The sequence below is a fragment of the Miscanthus floridulus genome, chromosome 5, assembly GCF_019320115.1.
Source record: "Miscanthus floridulus cultivar M001 chromosome 5, ASM1932011v1, whole genome shotgun sequence".
In the NCBI taxonomy this organism is placed as follows: Eukaryota; Viridiplantae; Streptophyta; class Magnoliopsida; order Poales; family Poaceae; genus Miscanthus; species Miscanthus floridulus.
The window spans coordinates 19,983,646-20,006,127 of NC_089584.1; the positions used below are offsets into that span (position 1 = coordinate 19,983,646).

The window sequence follows — 22,482 nt, forward strand, 5'->3', positions numbered from 1 at the left end:
TTCCTGTTAGTAGTGGACCCAGCCCATGAAATCAGGAGACTGGTTGACATAGGTGGCTTCCAGTCAAGGCCCACGATTTTAACTGTCTAACGGAGCGTGCCACGCCCACGGTCCATACGTTAATCCTCATCGATGCACATCGTTCGGCCTTCGCCGTACTGCCAGCCCAACAGGTTATGGGCTATGGGCACACCGCACACCTAAACGGCCCTGCCTGCAGCTTGGCAGTATCGATGCAACGAGAAGCTGATGCCAGGCACCGAGGCACGACAGCCCAACAGGTTTGGGCTATGAGCACACCTATGATGCCAGATCTGGTCTGATGTGGTGCCAGTGCCAGGCCACCGATCGATCTTGCTTTGGCCTCGTTCGCTCGGAGAAATTATGGATAAATTTGAGGAATCTGGAGGAACTTGTGAGAAAAAAATATTATTCTGAATAAAAAAAAACAAATCAAGTCGGGTTTAAGGACATGCGAACCGGGGCTTTGGCTGCTCCCTATGCCCCTACGACGATGCGAGGGCAGCAGAGCACGCACTGTCAGGATCACACAAATACACGACCCGCCAACGTTCAATGCCCTGTTCGTTTGACCGATAAGCATGACTCAAAGTACTGTTGGTTGATTTATTGTGAGAAAAAATATTGTTCGTTATAAGCGAAGGAACAGGGCGCAAGCTAGTCTGCTATGCGCTCCGTTGGTCGGTTGACGCGTCCAAGAACATCGTCACACAGACCGATCGACGCCGCGCGCACTCGTGTTTAAAAGAGTGCCGTAGGCTCATATATAGCCTATTCTTCGATGAAGTACAGAAACCGAGGAAACACCTGCTCGATCTTATTTTGTTTTGTCGCCTCACCGTCGATCTCGATTCCAATGTGTTAAGCTCCAACGGCCTGTTCGCTGGTTAGTTTCTAGGTTGGTTTGGGCTGGCTGGTGCTAATTTATTGTGAGAGAAAAACACTATTGGCTGGCTGGTTTGAGCTGGCTGAAACCAACCAGCGAACAGGGCACAAGTAAACTAAGGCCTTTTTTTTTAACGGTAAACTGGGACATTGGGAGCATCATATCCAAGGGCGCTTCCAACAGTGCCAACTCATCGGCTAGTTCATTTTTTTTTGAAAGATCCATCAGCAAGTTCTTCATGGCCTGTACGTACATGTACATGTGTTGTCATGTGTCGTATGTGAACGAAAGGATGCCGAGAGGAAACAAAGCATGAGGCCGGGGACAGGGAGTAAATCAACAGAACTTGTATTATTCATCCATAAACACAGTCAGTGATGATGATATAATTTGCAAGACGAGTTGAGCCGTGGTCGAAGATGGCTCTACACCGCCGTGTCGTGTCTCAGTGTCCGCGACTCCGCATGCAGCAAAGCGAGGGCTGCTAGCTGGGCCGGAGTCTGTCAGCCTGATCGTTCGATAGTGAACTATTTACTGCTGGCTGATTTAGTGTGAGAGAAAAATACTGTTTCAACTTATAATCCACGATCGTATACGAGCAAGCGAACATGCTCACTACGGGAGGGGTTGCCGGTTTGGTGTGACCTGACCGGCTGATGGAGGGGTTGACCCATGTCCTATCGCAACTCAACAAAGGCTCACTATGGGAATAAGGAGATTTGCCGAGTGCCTCTGACACTCGACAAAGCCTAAAAAACACTCGACAAAGGGTTTGTCGGCAAACGACACTCGGTGAATTTTTATCGACAAACAGACTTTGCCGAGTGTTTTTTGTCGGACACTCGGCAAAGACTTCGCCGAGTGCCAAAAATACACTCGGCAAATATTTTTTCGAAAAATAAAAAAAACCACCACAAAAAAAGCCACCCGGATCCAGCGGCCACGAGCCACCACCATGCCACCGCCGCCCGCCACCACCACCACGCCACCGCCGCCCACCACCACCACGCCACCACCCGCCACGCCGGGGAAGAGAGGGAGAGGAGGGTGCTGCCGCCGGATCCGGGGAAGAGAAGGAGAGGAGGGGGCGGCCGGGCCGGATTTGCCGCCGGGGAAGAGAGAGGAGGGGAGGGGCGCCGACGGTGGGAAGAGAGGGAGAGGAGGGGGTGGCCGGGCCGGATCTGCCGCCGGGGAAGAGAGAGAGGAGGGGGAGGGGCGCCGGCGGTGGGAAGAGAGGGAGAGGAGGGGGCGGCCACGTCGGGGTCAGATCCAGGGAAGAGAGAGGAGGGGACGGCCGCGCTGGATCCGCAGCCGGGGAAGAGAGAGGAGGGGGAGGAGGGGGAGGGCGCCGGTGGTGGGAAGAGAAGGAGAGGAGGGGGGCGGCTGCACCGGGGCCGGATCCGGCCTCCCCGTGCGCCACCGTCGCCGGATCCGCCCGCGCGGGGGGCGGATCTGGTGGAGGCGGTGGAGGAGGGAGGGAGGTGCGCCGGCGAGGGAGGAGGGGAGGGCGGGCCGCGCCGACGTCAGAGAGGTAGGAGGGGAGGGCGGGGCCACGCCGGGGCCGAGAGGGAGGAGGGGGCGGCGCGAGGGAGGTGCGCGGGGAGGGGGCGGCGCGTGCCCGAGCGCGGAGAAGGGGAGCCCGCGGCGCTGGGGTTAAAAAATGATTTTTTTTTTTCGATTGCCGAGTGTCCCAGATTTGTGTACTCGGCAAAGATTTTTTTTCATTTTTTTCTTCTCTTTCTTTCCCAGAAAAAAAATATTTTTTTTACTTTGCCGAGTGTCCTAGATCTGGGCACTCGGCAAAGATTTTTTTTCATTTTTTTCTTCTCTTTCTTTCCCAGAAATATATTTTTTACTTTGCCGAGTGTCCTAGATTTGAGCACTCGGCAAAGATTTTTTTTTATTTTTTTTTCTCTTTCTTTCCCAATTTTTTTTTCTTTGCCGAGTGTAAAAAAAAAACACTCGGCAAACCCCATATTTGCTGAGTTTTTTTTAACACTCGGCAAACCACCTCTTTACCGTGTGTTTTATTTTGCCGAGTATTTTTATAGCACCGCTCGACAAAAAAACTTGTTTGCCGAGTGCTCAAAAAAAAAACACTCGGTAAAGCTAAAAACACTCGATAAATTTGACGGTTTCCGACGGTGGCTTTGTAACAAAGGCGACTGGACGTGCGCTAGCGTACAACAAAGCGAGGCACCAAATCCACCAAGCCGTCGTCACGACCCCCCAACCGCGCCACTTCCCTTCCCGCGCCTTCCTGCCTGCCCCTGCCTCCGATCCGCGCCCGGCCTCGGATGATATATATAAGAAAGAAAGCAGCAACGGACGGGACAACGTATGTACGCGCGCGGCGCGCACCTCGCCGTCCCCGACGGCTGACGTTGCGCATGCTCGCTGATCTAGTCATCTGATCTGTGCGGGAGTGTGGCCACCACCACACCACCACCACCACTATAACTGCTCATCTATATATATAAACCACCACCGTACCACCACCACACAGATCGCTGGCCCTTCCCTCCTGTGCCGTCCTCCTCCTGTGGCTGCGCGGACACTAGTCCATTTCTTCTTCCGACGAATCCTTGTCCTCCTCGATCGGATCCTGTGGCCGTGTTGGCTGGCCGGCTATAGGCTCGCGGTCGGGCGCGACGGCCGGCGGCGGCGGCGACCACAAGGAGGGGCTGAAGGCGGGGGGAGGAATGGCGGGGCCGGCGGCGTCGTGGCGGCTCAACGTCAGCGACTTCCAGATGCCGGAGCGGCCCAAGGAGCCGGCCTTCGTCACCAGAGTCTTCCTCCGTAGCCACGGTACCGCACCCGCCCCCTCAACTCGCTCCGATCCTCTGATCTGCCTGCATGCACACAACTACTCCATGTCTGCAATATATATTCAGTTCGATCGGCAGATCAAAATGGCGCTAGTTATTGTCGCGGGTTAGTACATATCTCGTGTTCACGCACGTTCCGTGTCTCATGGTAACTCATAACTGATTGATTGATCAACTGGCAGAAAACTGACTGAAACTGCTAAGGCCAGCAGGCACACAATTCTTGCTTCTCGTAGTGATCTGGGTTAGTTAACTCCAAGATAATACCACCGAAAAGATCATGGCAAACCGACTATGGCGATGACAACAAACTAGTGGAGTCCCATGTGGACCGTATAATTGTATACACCTTTTTTGTGTGATCCTTTCATCAATCATGCCGTGCATGCATGGCCCTGCTTCCACACTCCAAAAGTTCAAAGTATCAAAGTGGCGATAGTTACATACTTGTAGTGGATTCAAATTGTTGTCATGAAAGCAGTGGCCTGTATTTTAGTCTGTTCGCGGTCCTTATATATGTTGCACGCTCCGGTAGCCCGGAGCCCCGGACGATATCTGCTCGTTAATTTCCATTGTTTTTTCTTTTGAATTCTTTTACGTTTTATATTTAAGCTCGGAGTATCGATACTGAGCGTACGCGAGAACAGAGATAAGACGGCAGGTATATTTCTTCGGAGCATAGTTTGAAAACATTGGCGATTTGCTATTTTTATTTATATATATATATATATATATATACACACACACACACTCGAGAAAGTAGTCGTAGTCAGAGTTGGACAGAAGTAGTAACCCCGGCTGGTCCAGTAACTGCACACTGCACTGATAATCTGATATATACTCCGTATTATTTACATATGTGAAACTGGTGACGTCTTCTGAGTTCGGCTTATTACTGATGAATATGGAAATCGGATAAAAAATGTGGTGGGGTCGATCTCCAGCTGCATGCAACTATACCTATATATCGTCCAAGTACACTTTTCTTGTTGTTCGTGACTGCAAGGCGTTTCAACTGAAGCAGCCTAGCTAGTCTCGTTTTTTGTCATGGACACGGTCGAGGGCATCTCTGTGGGAACGTTCCTTGTGAGCTTGACAATTACAAGACGCTTAGGACAACGTAATCGCTTAGAGAAGTCCAATCACGCTTGTTTCTTTGGTAAATATATATAAATGAATGAAATTTCTGTCGGCGAACCGCAGGGGTACGACAACGATCGAGCGAGAATTGTTTTGGCCTTCGTTTAAAAAAATGGTTTGGGCTGCTGTATCTGTACTGTTCCACGTACGTACGTACGCAGCATGCGCATTGATTGCTTCAGTGCATGCACGCAACTCGGCAGCCTCGCCAGATTTGGCGTCGCACGCGTCACATTTCGTGCAAGTAAAGGATATGCTAGATGCCAGGAGTCAAAGAATGATCCGTGTAAAATACTGAAAGGTTTCGTGCAGCTGGACTATGGCTGCGTTTAGATACCCATGGATCGTAGACGCTAGCTTTTAAAAGTTAGATTGTTAAAAGCCGGATCATACAAGCTCAATTAAGAGACTCCTATTTGGATTCATGCGTCGCAAAAGCTGAGGTCGACTGGTCTGTATAGCAAAATTACCATTTGGATTCATACATCGCAAAAGCTGGGGTAGACTGGTCTGTAGAGCAAAATTACTATAATGGCCTCCATCTCTGGACTAGATGGCCAGATGGGCCAAAAGGCAATGTACAGATTGGCGAAATTAGATCCAAAAGCTGAAAGAAGCTAGATTTCCTCACCTTACTAGATCGTGGAATCTAGAAGCTTCTGATTGTAGAAGTTGGCTAGAAGTTATTAGAAATGTTTGGATCCCTAGGTAGCTTCTAGAAGCCAGCTTCCATAATTTGCTGGAATCCAGGCCAGCCCTATTTAGCCATGGAAACGTATTAGTGAGTACGAAGGCCTAATCTTTATCCCGTTGTGCTCTATCACTATGTGCAATTTTTGCCGTATAGTATAGTTAAATGTGACTTTAGCAAAATCTTTACTTGCGCTGGTATTCCTTCTTATCCCACTTTATAAGGCGCTCATGTAAATTAAAATTCAAAATTTGTTAACCCATAATTTAGTACAGTTAAATTTGTAATGATAAGTACTTTTGAGTAATTATAATTTTACAATTATATAAACAATGTAAACTAAAGTAAATAAAAAGGTTAAAGTATAATTTTGATAACCCTGCCATGCTAAATTACGCTGGTCAAGATGTAGCCGAAAGACAAAAACGCACCACAAACTAAGCCAAGTTGAATGGCGCAAGCAAGGGCTCGCAGATAAGGCTTGGAGCCCCAGCATCCATGTGGACGTGCATCATCCAAAATCACTGGCGATGGCTTCGCAGAGGGTCGTCAAAAGTGTCTCCAGATGTACGTAGGCTAAAAAAATGCTAAAGAACCTGCTGAAACATGAGTTGTGGTGGGAAATGTTGATGCCTCGTCTCATGGAATGGTAAAAAGGTTTGGCAAATGGTTCTTGTTGCTGGATATACAGCCTGTTCGTTTGGCTGTAGCTCGTCGTAAACGATCGTAAATTTTTCATCGAAATAGTATTTTTCTCTCACACAAACCAGCCAGCAGTACTTCTTCACGAACCAGCAACGATACGAATTCGCCAACCAAACATGCTCATATACGTTCCCGCGTCTTCTTCGCATGCGTGGCCTGTAGCGTCTTCTTTGCATGCGTGGCCCGTAGAATTTATCCGCCGTGGCTGTAGAATTTATTCGTGGCCTGTAGAATTTTCCGGGGCATACGACTGTGCTAGCTTGTACTGGGCGTGCCTTTACTACTCCCAGATAAGTACTACCAAGGCGCAACCATCTGCTTTCGGAAAGTGGAAAGCTATATGGAACCACTCGCACTATTAACGTCGGTCGATGTCGCTTCCAGCAGCGAAAGTGCGAAACCTCAAAGAAGTTTCGACGCATTCCGTGGCTGTGTAGCAATCCCTGTACAACTTGACAACCCTCTCGTCAGATCGATGATGTCTTTGGGACACTGCCACCAAACCATCTTCTTTTGGAGAATGCTCTGGTAAAAAAGCATAACAAGCATTCGCCTTCGCCTGACGACTGCTCTGGACTCCCGTACCGTACGTCGCCTTCGCCAGCGGCGGCCACTTGGGCAGGGCAGGTGTGGGCTTATGTTGCTGCGCGCGGTGCCGTCTCCAATTCTGTCTCGTTCTCTCCCCGTTGTCCTGGTCCTGCTGATGGAGGAGGGGAGGCGGGGCCGATGAGATCGATGGCCCGCGGCGCCTAACCCCGTCACGTCCGTCGGTCCGGGTCGCACTCCCTTTCCGTCCCGGGGAAGCAGCGAAACACCGCCTGGGTCGCCTGCCGCTTAGACGCTTCGTGATTGGACACAACACGCGGCCGCTCCCCGTTTCGCCCTGCGCGTGGCGTACGCACGATTGGGCCACGGCGCCAAACACGGGCCTAGGTTTAGGGAGGCCAAGCCGATCCGGAACGTTGCGTTGCGTCCCGCACCTTTCCGTTCCTGGTCACGCGAGCGGCGATAAACTCTCCCGAGGCGGTGGTGAGTCGGAGCAGAGGCAGAGCTTATTGACTTGCACGCGGCGGCTACGCACACTAGCCTGCAGGTGGCCACTAGCCCAGCCTGCCGACTCCAGCCACGGGCGGGGCGGGGCGGAGACCATGGGGAGCCCGAACCAAGGACGCGGCGTTGACGGTGGCGGCGAGGAGGGCGATGTCGGGTCGTGGCGGCTGCGCATGGACAGCGGCGGCTTCACCGTCCCGGACCGGTTCCACCGCCAGCCGCCGCCCTTCTACGCCAGGATCTTCGTCGGCGGCTCGCACGGTGCGCCGCACGCACCCACGCACCCCCACTCCATCTTCCATTTTGTCTCTTCCGCCAAGTCTTATTATTATTGTTTGCTCCCGTCTGCTTTCGGTTTCGCCGCGCAGTTTCTGTCTTCTTCTTTATATAATGCAATCTCATTATTAGTGTAGTATAGGAGAACGACAAAATCCTCCCACGAGAAAATTGACAGCAAGGCTATTGGAACTGAACTCACAACTCGTCGCTGTTGATGATTTGGCGGCTCTATAAATTCTGAAGTTAGAGCTGTTCTTTTATGTGCCTGCAACGCTCGACGCCATTGGCAGGTGTGAGCATCCACTAATTTTCATTCTACGACAATAGACAACCTTAGCTCGTTTCACCGAATTTAAATGCCAAAGTTTAGCCACCACACACACAAAAAAAGGGGGGAAAAAGAAAAAGAAGTAGCTAGCAATATTTACTACAGAGTACTTACAGCTTTTCCCATATCTTTGTAGTGGAAGTAAACAATCTAACCGTACAAAGGTGATTAGAACAAGTATTAGTCAGGGCAGATGCTCCGAATTCGACTGCAGGAAAGGAAACAATGCGTTTATTGTATTACAACTGAAAACTAATATGATAACGACAAGTCTTTGTTTTCAATTCACACCACACATAATATGTCCATTCGAACGGCACTTGTATGTACTATTTCCGTTGGTTGCCTTAATTTAATCTTTGATTTGGTGGAGAAGACTGTTCTTGTCTCCATGATCACACCGATGTCCTGAATCCTGCCTGTAAGACTGTAAGCGTAGCCGATGATGTGCATTTGACCATCACAAATTACCTTTCAGACTCCTGACTGTAAGCATAGCCGATAATGTGCATTTGACCATCACAAATTACCTCTCAGACTCTCACTGTGTTTCAGACAAGCTGCTTCTTATGTCTTCAAATGTGTGACTGTGATCTTAACCGACTGGTGTTAGATAATTAGGCATTTTTATGGTCAATTTAATCCAGAAATAAAACATCAGCAAGTTCGTGACGACATATATGTGCATGTGTATATCTCTAGCAAACGCTACAACATGCATATATGATATACTGATCGATACAGTAAGTACGCAAAGTACTGTGATCACAAAGATAAGAGTGTACCCAGCGGAGGATCCCATGCCGAGGGCATCAGAGGCTCCATTCGCACCAGACATAGTGCGTTGCTCGAAGTCATAGAACACAGTTGATGCAGGAAGATGTTCGCAGTGCAGTCCCACGAACAGTCACCAGGAAGAAGACGGGTTCCGCGAGCGATCACCAGGAAGAAGACGTCGGACGAGCAGTCGTAGAATCGCTTCCCAAAAAACCTAATCGCCGCACACCTCGTGCAAGGTTCGTAGGCGGACGAGGGTTCCGGAGGCACTGCTCTCCCGCTACTCTGTGCGCGCAGAGGTACAGGACGGGGAAAGCCAAAGGGCGGCTGAGATGTGGCCTCTCGGAAGCGAAGGAAGAGGAAGAAGACTGACGGAGAACTTTCTATTTTATGCCTGCGACCGGGAGGGAGAGAGCCAGCGGAGGAATTCAGGAGTCGGAGACATGAAGAGACGGTAACTGGCGCAATCAACTCGTCTCCACCATCAAGGAGAGAAACTCCCATAAATATGTGGATTAAGTGGCAAAACCTTGCCACGCCCGCCCGTCCGCTCGCTCGCCGCCTGCCTATTTGCCTCGCGTGTGTGGCACTCCTTTGTCCTTTTCTCAGCTTCTCAATTAAGATGGATAATTTCAACCAAATAAGCTAAGTAAATATTCAGTCAAAATCACATACATTATTAAACCATACAACGCTTAATGTTACGTACTATAGAGTTTTATTTGATTTATTAAATATTATACGGGCCAAGCCCATAATATATCCAACAATCCCCACCAAACTCTAGAGTTTGTAACAAAGTAGTCTCAGAACCATATTTTTTTATATACTAGTGGTTTGATGAAGACTGTTAAGTTGAACATCCATCTAGAGCAATAGTTTCACTCAGTCACAACTGAACAATGGACTAAGTCTTGAATTGACAGTTTTGTGTGAGGAGAATGTCACTAAAGTCCTTAGCTAATACTAGGCTGCAAAAGACATCCCCTCTATTTAAAGCATATAAGTTATACTTCAGTGCTTTTCATGAGTATTTAGAGATTATCCAAATCTCATAGACTGTGACCAGCAGTCTGACTCATATAGGTGTGTTTCTCAAAAGATGTTCTGTAGGATAACATCTTTGCTTTAGCAAGCCACTTGAAACACATTAAGGTAAAAACCAACATGTCTTACAGAAAGGAAATATATGCATCATAAATGAGTCTTACTAAGGATCTTTCCTCATAATTTACTACTAGCTTATTTCACCATCCTACTTTACGGGATCTCCGATCATATAGAATAGGTTACCACTATAGTAAATTTCATGTGGGTCTCAAACCCATCTCTCTCGATGCACTTTCTATCATATTACGTGACAGACCCTTAATGAACTGGTTTGCCAGATTATTAGACGTGTGAACATAGTTCAACGCTATTACTCTGGAGTTTCTTAAATTTCTGATAGATTTTAGTCGTCTCTTAACATGCCTTGTAGACTTCATGTTATCCTTAGAACTGTTAACCTTCGTAATCATAGTCTGGTTATCACAGTTCATAGAAATAGCCAGTATGGGTTTTTCAACAACCGATAAATTCATAAGGAGATCACGAAGCCACTCCGCCTTAGAGCCAGCAGTGTCTAATGCTGTGAGTTCTGCTTCCATTGTAGACTTCGTTAAGATAGTCTGCTTGCAAGACTTCTAGGAAACAACACTACCTCCAAGCGAAAACACATATCCACTTGTGGCATAAAGCTCATCAACATCAGAGATCTAATTGGCATCACAGTAGCTTTCCAGCACCTTCGGATGTTCGGTATAACGAATACCATAGCTCATAGTGCCTTTTAGATAGCGCATCACTCTCTCAAGAGCACGCTAGTGATCATCTCCCGGGTTTGACACAAACTGGCTTAGCTTGCACACAGCAAATGAGATGTCAGGCCTTATTGCACTACCAAGATACATGAGCGAACCAATGATCTGGGAATATCTCAATTGATCCCTTGCTATTCTTCGATTTTTCTCAATAGCACACTCGGGTCATAAGGTGTAGGAGCAGGTTCACAGTCAATAAACCCAAAGCGACTCATCACCTTTTCCACATAGTGGGATTGTAATAGAGTTACCTCACCATCACCTTCTCTCAGAAGCTTGATATTAAGAATAACATTAGCCTCTCCTAAATCTTTCATTTCAAAATTATTAGATAAGAATTCCTTCACCTTCCTCAATCACTTTGAGGCTAGATCCAAAGATCAGTATGTCATCAACATATAAGCACAAAATATCTCCTTCACCCCCACCATACCGATAGTACACACATTTGTCAGCTTCATTCACAACAAAGCCAATAGATGTTAGAGTTTTGTCGAACTCCTCATGCCACTGCTTAGGAGCTTGTTTTAGGCCATATAATGACTTTAATAATTTACACACCTTGCCTTCTTGACCATTTGCTACAAACCCATCCGACTGATCCATATAGATCTCCTCCTCTAACACTCCATTTAGGAAAGATGTCTTAACGTCCATTTGATGAACGATAAGACTATAGGAGGCTGCCAGGGAAAGCAAAACTCGAATTGTAGTCAATTGGGCAACCAGTGAATAAGTATCAAAGAAATTCTCACCTTCCTTTTCAGTATAACCCTTGGCCACAACTCTTGCCTTGTACCTCTCGATAGTACCATCAGGCCTAAGTTTTTTCCTGAACACCCATTTGCACCCTATAGGCTTGCACCCATAGGGACGATCAACTATTTCCCAAGTTCCATTAGATATAATAGAATCCATCTCACTCCGTACTATTTCCTTCCATAAGTCAGCATCAGGAGAAGAATATGCCTCTTCAATGGTCGTTGGTGTGTCATCCATAAGGTACACAATATAGTCATCACCAAAAGACTTTGCAGTCCTCTATCTCTTACTTTTTGTAGTGACTATAGTGTCATCCTCCTCAGAATTTTGCATATAGGGTTCCTCAATTTGTTCTATCGGAGTAAAATTTTCATGCTCATGGGGAATTATAAATTCATAACCAGTCGCGCTAGGTGCATTTTTCATGGAAAATTCATTCTAAAAAATGTAACATTTCTAGATTTCATGATTGTATCAATAGCCATCTTAGGAACACTAGAATTTATAATTAAAAATCTATAACCCACGCAGTGAATAACATACCCAAGAAAAACACAATCAACAGTCTTTGATCCAAGCTTTCGCTTTTTGTTTATTGGCACATTCACCTTTGCCAAACAACCCCAAGTTCGCAGGTAAGATAGATTTAATCTCTTCTTCTCCCATTCCTCGAATGGTGTAATTTCTTTGTTCTTTGTGGGCACCCTATTCAGGACATGACATGCTGTCAATATAGCTTCACCGCACCATTCCTTAGATAGTTCCGCAGTCTCTAACATGGCATTAACCAAATCAGTTAGAGTGTGGTTCTTTCTCTCTGCAATCCCATTGGACTGTGGTGAGTATGTGGCGTCCTCTCATGAATAATTACATGAACCATGCAAAACTCAGAAAATTCATTTGAGAAATATTCTCACCCGCGATCGGACCGCAAACGTTTGATTTTCTTCTCAAGTTGAGTTTCTACCTTAGCTTTATATACTTTAAAATAATGCAAAGTACTGTAATCACAGAGATAAGAGTGTACCCAGCGGAGGGTCCCATGCTGAGGGCATCGGAGGCTTCATTCGCACCAGATATAGTGCGTTGCTCAAAGTCGTGGACCACAGTCGATGTAGGAAGATGTTCGCAGTGCAATCCCATGAACAGCCATCAGGAAGAAGACGGGTTCCACTGAGCGATCACCAGGAAGAAGACATCGGACGAGTAGTCGCAGAATCACTCCCTAAAAACCTAATCACCGCACACCCCGTGCAAGGTTCGTAGGCGGACAAGGGATTCTGGAGGCACCTGCTCTCCCGCTACTTTATGTGCGCAGAGGTACGAGACGGGGAAAGCCAAAGGGTGGCTCAGATATGGTCTCTCAGAAGCGAAGGAAGGGGAAGAAGACCGACGAAGAACTTTCTATTTTATGCCTGCGGTCGGGAGGGAGAGAGTCAGCGGAGGAATTCAGGAGTCGAAGACATGGAGAGACGGTAACTGGCGCAATCAACTCGCCTCCACTATCAAGGAGAGAAACTCTCATAATTATATGGATTAAGAAGCAAAACCTGGCCACGCCCGCCCACTCATCGCCTGCCTCACGAGGGTTCGTAGGTGGACGAGGGTTCCGGAGGCACCTGCTCTCCCGCTACTCTGTATGCGTAGAGGTACGGGGCGGGTGAAAGGTCCTAATATGGCTAAGGGGGGGGGGGTGAATAGCCTATTTAAAAATCTACAAATCAAGTAGAGCAATTTGATTAGTATGACAAATAGCGAAACACGTAAATTTATTCTAGCTCTACAAGGGTTGCAAGCCATCTATCCAACAATTCTAGTTGCAATGATTACTAGGCACACAACTTGCAATATTACTACTCACTAAGAGCTCTCAATCTTGCTACTCTAAAGAGCTCCACTAGATGAACTTAAAATAACAAAGCAAGCTCTCAATTCTAATTACACTAAAGAGCTTGCCACAACTAGTTTGCAAGAATATAAATGAGTGAGTAGGGTAATTATACCGCTGTGTAGAGGAGTGAACCAATCACAAGATGAATACTAAATCAAACACCGGGAGAATACCAAAGGGCAAGAGACAACTAATTTTTCTCCCGAGGTTCACGTGCTTGCTGGCACGCTAGTCCCCGTTGTGTCGACCAATACTTGGTGGTTCGGCGGCTAAGAGGTATTGCATGAACCTCGTCCACATAATTGGACACTGCAAGAACCTACCCACAAATGAGGTAACTCAATGACACGAGCAATCCACTAGAGTTACCTTTCGGCTCTCCGCCGGGAAAGGCACAAGACCCCTCACAATCACCACGATCGGAGCCGGAGACAATCACCAACCTCCGCTCAACGATCCTCGCTGCTCCAAGCCGTCTAGGTGGCAACAACCACCAAGAGTAACAAGTGAATCCCATAGCGAAACACGAATGCCAAGTGCCACTAGATGCAATCACTCAAGCAAAGCACTTGGATTCTCTCCCAATCTCACAATGATGATGAAACAATGATAGAGATGAGTAGGAGGGCTTTGGCTAAGCTCACAAGGTTGCTATGTCAATGCAAATAGCCAAGAGAGTGAGCTTGAGCCGGCCATGGGGCTTAAATAGAAGCCCCCATGAAATAGAGCCGTTGTACCCCTTCATTGGGCACAACATGGGGTGACCAGGACGCAGGACCCCAGCTTCCGGTCACCCTATGCTTGCCATGTGTCATCGGCTTCAAACGTCGATCGCTCGATCTCAATGGTCAAGTAATGATCGGACGCATCAGTTAGAAAGTGACCGCATTTCCAGTAAGGTCATGACCGGATGCGTCCGGTCATGCTCGACTGGACTCACCCGGCGTTTGGTCACTCAATGTTTCCTCTGTGCGCCTCACGTCAGCGTATGTCAGCACTGACCATACTCAGACCATGAGCGTCCAGTCAGTTTACATGCTAGCGTCCGGTCACAAGACTGAGACCGTGTGCTTACTGCTATCACTGATCGGACTCTAAATCCAGCGTTCGGTCACTGCACCACTAGCGTCCAGTCACTCTATGAACCCCTGTCTTTTCTGTATAGGGCGTCTTTCTTCAATATGTAGCATTTACAACAAAAAAACCCAAAAGTATGCTATGTTGGGCTTTCTTCCATTCAAAAGCTCATAAGGCGTCTTCTCCGTCATGGGGTGACAATAGAGTCGGTTGCTATAACAGCAAGCTGTGTTGATTGCTTCGGCCAAAAATAAATAACTCACATTGTACTCACTCAATATTGATCTTGCCATGTCAATCAAAGTTATATTCTTCCTTTTAACTAAGCCATTTGATTGAGGAGTGTACTTGGCCGAGAATTGATGTCTAATTCCAAATTCATCATACAACTCATCAATTCTAGTGTTCTTGAATTCACTAACATTTTCATTTCTAACTTTCTTGATGGTTGTTTCAAACTCATTGTGAATGCCCTTGACAAATGATTTGAATGTTGCAAACACATCACTCTTATCAATAAGAAAGAATACCCATGTGTATCTAGTGAAATAATCCACAATCACAAATCCATATTTGTTTCCACCAATGCTTGTGTATGTGGTTGGTCTAAACAAGTTCATATGCATCAACTCAAATGCCTTAGATGTGCTCATTATGCTCTTCTTAGGATGTGTGTTACGAACTTATTTTCTGGCTTGACATGCACTACATAGCTTATCCTTCTCAAATGTGACATCTTTCAAGCCTCTAACTAAGTCATGCTTAATCAACTTGTTCAATTGTTTCATTCCAACATAATCCAAGCCTTCTATGCCATAACCAACCCATGCTAGACTTAGTGATCAAACATGTTGTCAATTGAGCTTCTCTAGCGTTGAAATTAACCAAGTATAGATTTTCATATCTAAATCCTTTGAATATCAAGTGAGAGCCATCTACACTTATAATCTCTACATCATCCACACCAAATATGCACTTGAAACCAAGATCACACAATTGAGCTACCGACAAAAAGTTGAAGTTCAAGCTCTCTACTAGTAGCATATTGGAAATACTTAAGTCATTGGATATTGCAATCTTACCAAGCTCTTTGACCTTGCCTTTGCCATTGTCACCAAATGTGATACTATCAATCCCATTGCTCTTGTTTTTATTGATTGAATTGAACATTCTTGGATCATCCGTCATGTGTTGTGTGCACCCACTATCAAGCATCCAATGCCTTCCTCTGGCTTTATAATTGACCTACAAAAGAAGATCAATTCTTTTTAGGTACCCAAACTTGCTTGGATCCTTGAAGGTTAGTTACCAAGGTCTTTGGTATCCAAATGGTATTCTTCTTTGGGCCCACAATTGGTGTACCAATAAACTTAGCCTTCACATCATTGGCACCCTTAACAAGCATGTAACAAGAATCAAATTTAATTGAGGATACAATAGGTAGCTTGTTCTTGTTAATCTTGCAATATTGCTCTACATGCCCAACTTGCTTGCATCTATTGCAAAACCGACCATTGCCCTTCACAAAGTTAACTTTGGGAGTGACAAAGGCCGCCTTACCTTTCTTAGGGGTATAACCTAATCCCTCTTTGTTGAGATAAAACCTTTGGCTACCCAAGCACTTTAGCAATCGGGCATCTCCACCATAGGCATTGCCTAAGGCACGAGTGAGCTCATTCACCTCTTTCTTGAGGGTCTTATTGTCTACCATTCATGAGCCATCATAAGTGAGACCATCACTCAAAGGTGAAGTAGAAGTAGTAGTGCTACAAGAAGTGTTAGTGGGAGCAACTGTAATAGGCTTATAAAAAGATTCATCAATAAGATCACATGTTAGTCCCACATCACATAATACAATCACTTGCTCCTTCTTGGCTTCCTCTTTGACTTGCTCGATGAGAGAGGAGTGAGCTTTCTCAAGCTTAGAGTGAGCTTTGCCAAGTTTCTCATGGGCTTCCATTAGCCTCTCATGAGTGTCATTGAGCTGATTAAGGGATTGCTCAAGAAATTTGACTTTCTTGTTCAATTCCTTGCACTCCTTTCTCTTCATCTCAAAGCAAGTATGCACTTGCTCACACATGTCCATGAGCTTCTCCTTAGAGTACTCCTCATCATCATCATCACTCCTACAAGCATCACTTTCACATTCATCATCATCACTCACATCATATTTTATCTTGGTAGGTTTTGCCATGAAGCATGTCGAAGGAGTGTCAAAGATGGAGGGCTTGTTGTTGATGGAGATGCTTGCTAGTGCTCTCTTGATAGATTTGTTGCCATCATCACTAGAGTCATCACTATCCGAAGAGCCATCACTATCCCAAGTGATCACATAGCCTCCACCCTTCTTCTTCTTTTGAAAGGTCATTCTCTTCTCCTTCTTTTCTTTCTTATCCTTCTTGTGCTTCTTCTTCTCATCCTCATCATTGTCACTATTGTAGGGACAATTTGCTACAACGTGATCGGAACTCTTGCAATTATAGCATCTTCTCACATATTCTTTACTTTTGGTGTGATCTCTTCTCTCTCTTGCACCATAGCCCTTCTTCTTCATGAATTTTCCCATCTTACGTACAAAGAGGGCCATAGCTTCATCATCGATATCACTAAGATCATCATCATCACTTGATTCTTTCTTGGACTTGCCCTTGTTCTTGGATGATGATGAGCTAGCCTTGAATGCTATACTCTTCTTCTTTTCTTCTTCTTCCTTCTTGTCATCCTTGTCATCCCCCTCTCTTTCCACATGGTATGTCTTTTGGGTCATGACATCACCTAGTACTTGGTTATGGGTAATCTCCTTCAATCCTCCTCTTATGATAAGCAATCTCAACATCTCAAATCTTGGAGGTAAGCACATCAAGAACTGATGAGAGACATCATCATCCTTGATCTTCTCTCCCAAGGCCTTCAGGTCATTTACAATCACTTGCAACTGATGGAACATTTCCGGAATGCTCTCATCTTCCTTCATCTTGAAGCTTGTCAACTTATCCTTGAGAATGTATAACTTAGCACTCTTCACCGCCGGTGTGCCCTCATATGTTTTCTCCAATCTCCTCCACACCTCATTTGCTCTTTCACAATCCTTGATTTGCTCAAACACCTTGGAATCAATGGCATTATATATGGTATTGAGAGCCATTGTATTATATTGCTTGTTGGTCTTGTCTTGGTTGGTGGGGTCATCGGGATTAATGATAGCATAGTCATTATCGGTCACCTCCCATACTTGATCATTGATTGAACCAAGATACATCCTCATATTTCTCTTCCAATAATCATAGCATGTGCCATCAAAGAACGGTGGTTTGCCCCCCCACATGGTTGAACACAATTTGAGCAATAATTTGACACCGAGGTTGTTAAGCCTTCAATCAAACGGTGACCACGGCTCTGATACCACTTGAAAGGTCCTAATATGGCTAGAGGAGAGGTGAATAGCCTATTTAAAAATCTACAAATCAACTAGAGCAATTTGATTAGTATGACAAATAGTGAAACACAAACTTACTCTAGCTCTACAAGGGTTACAAGCCACCTATCCAATAATTCTAATTGCAAAATTACTAGGCACACATCTTGTAATGTTACTACTCACTAAGAGCTCTTAATCTTGCTACTCGAAAGAGATCCACTAGATGAACTTAAAATAACAAAGCAAGCTCTCAATTCTAATTACACTAAAGAGCTTCCACAACTAGTTTGCAAGAATATAAATGAGTGAGTAGGGTGATTATACCGCCGTATAGAAGAGTGAACCAATCACAAGATAAATACTAAATCAAACACTGGGAGAATACCAAAGGGCAAGAGACAACCAATTTTTCTTCTGAGATTCACGTGCTTGCCGGCACGCTAGTCCCCGTTGTGTCGACCAACACTTGGTGGTTCGGTGGCTAAGAGGTGTTGCACGGATCTCGTCCACACAATTGGACACCGCAAGAACCTACCCACAAGTGAGGTAACTCAATGACACGAGCAATCCACTAGAATTACCTTTCGGCTCTCCGCTGGAAAAGGCACAAGACCCCTTACAATCACCATGATCGGAGCTGGAGACAATCACCAACCTCCGCTCAACGATCCTCGCTGTTCCAAGCCGTCTAGGTGACGGCAACCATCAAGAGTAACAAGTGAATCCTGCAGCACAACACGAATGCCAAGTGCCACTAGATGCAATCACTTAAGCAAAGCACTTGGATTCTCTCCCAATCTCACAATGATGATGAAACAATGATGGAGATGAGTAGAAGGGCTTTGGCTAAGCTCACAAGGTTGCTATGTCAATGCAAATGGCCAAGAGAGTGAGCTTAAGCCGGCTATGGGGCTTAAATAAAAGCCCCCCCACAAAATAGAGCCGTTGTACCTCTTCACTGGGCACAACACGGGGTGACCGGACGCTCCAGTCAGTTCGACCGGACACAGGACCCCAGCATCCGGTCGCCCGATGCTTGCCATGTGTCATCGGCTTTGAACGTCGATCTCCCGATCTCAACGGTCAAGAGATGACCGGACGCGTCAGTTAGAAAGTGACCGGACACAGGACCCAGCGTCTGGTCGATTCCAGTAAGGTTCCAAACGTGAAATTTCATGACCGGACTCACCCGGCGTCCGGTCACTCAACGTTTTCTCTGTGCGCCTCACGTCAGCGTACGTCAGCACTGACCGGACTCAGACCATGAGCATCCGGTCAGTTTACACGCCAGCGTCCGGTCACAAGACCGAGACCGTGTGCTTACTGCTGTCATTGACCGGACTCTAAACCCAGCGTCCGATCACTGCACCACCAGCGTCCGATCACTCTGTGAACCCCTGTCTTTTCTGTATAGGGCGCCGGTGGCACTATCGGACTGTCAACACTCTACGGGCGGACACTCCACCGGTGAAGTTTCTAACCCTTGCTCAAATATGCCAACCACTAAGTGTATCACCTTGTACACATGTGTTAGCATATTTTCACAAAATACTTTAAGGATGTTAGCACTCCACTAGATCCTAAATACATATGCAATGAGTTAGAGCATCTAGTGGTACTTTGATAACCGCATTTCAATATGAGTTTCACCTCTCTTAATAGAACGACTATCTAACATAAATATGATCACACTCGCTATCTAACCTAAATGTGATCACACTCGCTAAGTGTCTTGATCACAGAAACAAAATGGCTCCTACTATTTATACCTTTGCTTTGAGCCTTTTGTTTTTCTCTTTCTTCTTTTCCAAGTTCAAGCATTTGATTATCACCATGCCATCACCATCGTCATGATCTTCGCCATTGCTTCATCACTTAGAGTAGTGCTATCTATCTCATAATTACTTTGATAAACTAGGTTAACACTTAGGGTTTCATCAATTAACCAAAACCAAACTAGAGCTTTCAACGGGGAAAGCCAAAGGGCGGCTGAGATGTGGTCTCTCGAAAGCGAATGAAGAGGAAGAGGACTGACAGAGGACTTTCTGTTTTATGCCTATGGCCGGGAGGGAGAGAGCCAGCGGAGGAATTCAAGAGTCGAAGACACGGAGAGACGGTAACTGGCGCAATAAACTCGCCTCCCCCATCAAGGAGAGAAACTCCCATAATTATGTGGATTAAGTGGCAAAACCTGGCCACACCCGCCCGTCCGCTCGCTCGCCGTCTGCCTGGCCCGGCCAACGGCGGCGGCGGCGCGCGCGTGGCACTCCTTTGTCCTTTTCTCAGCTTCTCAATTAAGATGGATAATTTCCAACCAAATAAGCTGAGTAAACGTTCAGTCAAAATCTCATACGGTATTAAACCATACAACACTTAATGTTATGTAACATAAAATTTTATTTGATTTATTAAATATTATACGGACCAAGCCCATAATATATCCAAAATTGGTGTGGTAAGACTGGATCATCTCGTGCGGCAAAAGTCAGTTGGTGACTTTGCTTTGCGTGCCCTTAATAAAAGATGATACTGGAGTGTATAGGAAGCCCAACCCTTTGGCTGGACAAGATGTTTTCCAAGTTACCTTTGGTTCATCAATCAATGTTTTCCCTTTTGTTCTGTTTTGTCCTGCACCACCTCTGACAGTTCAGTTCCTCATCTCAGGGAAGCAGAGGAAGATCGCAAAGTACTACAAGAAACAAGAAAATCTACTCAAGGATTTCAGCGAAATGGAGACCATGAACGAACTTGGTGGCTTGGATCCGAATGCTGCTGCTTCCGAGGTGCAAGCCCAACTACAGATTTACCGTTATGTACAGTTTATGCGATTATGGAATATGCACCTAGACCATCGATGTTGATATGCTGTGAACTATACCTGCTTCTTCTGTTCTCAGGAAGAGCAGAAGCAGTTGGCAAAGAGCGAGAGGTTTGCTATTAACCTGTCGAATGTAATCAATCTGATCCTCTTCGTCACAAAAGTCGTTGCTTCAATCGAAAGTGTATCCATGGCGGTTATAGCGTCGACGCTGGACTCTCTATTGGACCTCCTGTCAGGGTTCATACTTTGGTTCACGGCGTACAAAATGAAAAAGCCCAACAAGTACAACTATCCGATTGGAAAGCGGCGCATGCAACCAGTGGTAAGGACATTGTTCGTCAAACCGAAGTATTTTGGTTGATTTTTATCATATAACTAAAGATGATACCTATTTTGCATGACATCAGAAAGCCTACTCAGCTGTCAGTTCTCAACTTTTGTGTTCTTATCCATTCCTCAGAATCAGTTTACCTCAGAGAGCATAGCTAGAATGAGTTACACACTGGCGTATTTCTGAGTTCCACAATACCTACATCATTCAGAGTGTCCACTTTTGTTGCCGGCAAACTGAATAATTTGACGTTTGTTGTTGCAGGGAATAATAGTTTTCGCATCAGTAATGGGCACACTTGGCTTCCAAGTGCTGATTGAATCAGGGCGCCAGCTCATAACTCAGGTACATGATCTGTGGTTCAGAATTATCGTAACATTAAATCTTATTTCTGAGTTGGTTTCTGATGCGATGACCCAATCAGGAGCACGCGAAATTCGGGCTCAAGCAAGAGCTTTGGATGGTAGGCAGCATGTCCTCTGTTGCGGTCGTGAAGTTCTTCCTCATGCTCTACTGCCGAACGTTCAAGAATGAGATCGTGAGGGCCTACGCCCAGGACCATTTCTTCGACGTGATCACAAACTCGGTCGGCCTGGTCTCGGCGCTGCTTGCCGTCCGGTACAAATGGTGGATGGACCCAGCTGGCGCCATACTGGTAAGCAGAGTTGCAATACAATATATGAACTTTGTGAGCTACTGGCCTTACTGTAGAACAGTGCCGTCAGAATAACTGACTATAATGAACTCTGAAAAATGTAGATCGCGTTGTACACTATCACAACGTGGGCGCGGACGGTGCTGGAGAACGTGGGCACGCTGATCGGCAAGTCGGCGCCGGCGGAGTACCTGACGAAGCTCACCTACCTGATCTGGAACCACCACGAGGAGATCCAGCACATCGACACGGTGCGAGCCTACACCTTCGGCACGCACTACTTCGTGGAGGTGGACATCGTGCTCCCGGGCGACATGCCGCTCAGCCAAGCACACGACATCGGCGAGTCGCTGCAGGAGAAGCTGGAGCAGCTGCCCGAGGTCGAGCGCGCCTTCGTCCATGTGGACTTCGAGTTCACGCACCGGCCCGAGCACAAGGCCGAGGTCTGAGTGCGTGGTTACTTCAGAACTCAGACCAGCTGTAATGCTGCTGCACATTTCACTTCATATGTTCTCTCCTACAACTAAAAAAACAAAACGTGAATATTTTTTCGTGCGACATTTGTTTTGTGTCGTCCGTCTGTCTCCCCTGCGAAACCGCGAGTCCGTCGCTCCCCTCCCCGCCTTCCGTGCGAAACTTCCCCGCCTCCCCATCGCGAGATCCAGGCACCAATCACGCTCGGTCCCAGCAATCCTCTAATCCTCTCTCTTGCCCTCGCCCTCGGCCTCGCGACAATCGCAGGTCTGAAACTACGCCCGTGCGCCGCCGTGTCCTGTGCCGCGCTGCCTTCGCTCCCCATCCTGACATCCTCCCCGCACGACCCGTACTCCACAGCGCTCCACAAAAAGCCGCACTTGCCGCCGCAAGACCATCTACGACCCGCAGCCGTCGCTTGCGCCGTAGTCCTCGCCGTGCGTGCCCACGCCGTGCACCCGTGCCATCGTCCTCACTGGATCCCAC

The 22,482-nt window shown here is 46.6% G+C and overlaps 1 protein-coding gene across 2 annotated transcripts; it reads left to right on the forward strand.

Moving 5' to 3' along the window:
- The first annotated feature begins 3,327 nt into the window (after positions 1–3,327).
- Positions 3,328–22,095, forward strand: LOC136449633 (metal tolerance protein 7-like). 2 transcript variants are annotated; one of them, XM_066449740.1, is made up of 6 exons: positions 3,328–3,715; positions 20,380–20,498; positions 20,613–20,858; positions 21,132–21,212; positions 21,292–21,522; positions 21,627–22,095. In XM_066449740.1, exons 1-6 carry the CDS (start codon positions 3,610–3,612, stop codon positions 21,969–21,971), a joined length of 1,128 nt encoding a protein of 375 aa, XP_066305837.1. In that variant the 5' UTR covers positions 3,328–3,609; the 3' UTR covers positions 21,972–22,095. The 2 variants fall into 2 exon arrangements, with proteins under 2 accessions (XP_066305837.1, XP_066305836.1); XM_066449739.1 differs by lacking the exon at positions 3,328–3,715 and adding an exon at positions 6,997–7,582.
- The last annotated feature ends 387 nt before the right edge of the window (positions 22,096–22,482 follow it).

Bases quoted from the DNA above. Each gene is read 5' to 3' on its own strand.
- LOC136449633 (XM_066449739.1), top strand. From the start codon at position 7,420: ATGGGGAGCCCGAACCAAGGACGCGGCGTTGACGGTGGCGGCGAGGAG. The intron at 20,499-20,612 runs GTGCAAGCCCAA...TTCTGTTCTCAG, and splicing joins CGAATGCTGCTGCTTCCGAG to GAAGAGCAGAAGCAGTTGGC. The intron at 20,859-21,131 runs GTAAGGACATTG...TTGTTGTTGCAG, and splicing joins AGCGGCGCATGCAACCAGTG to GGAATAATAGTTTTCGCATC.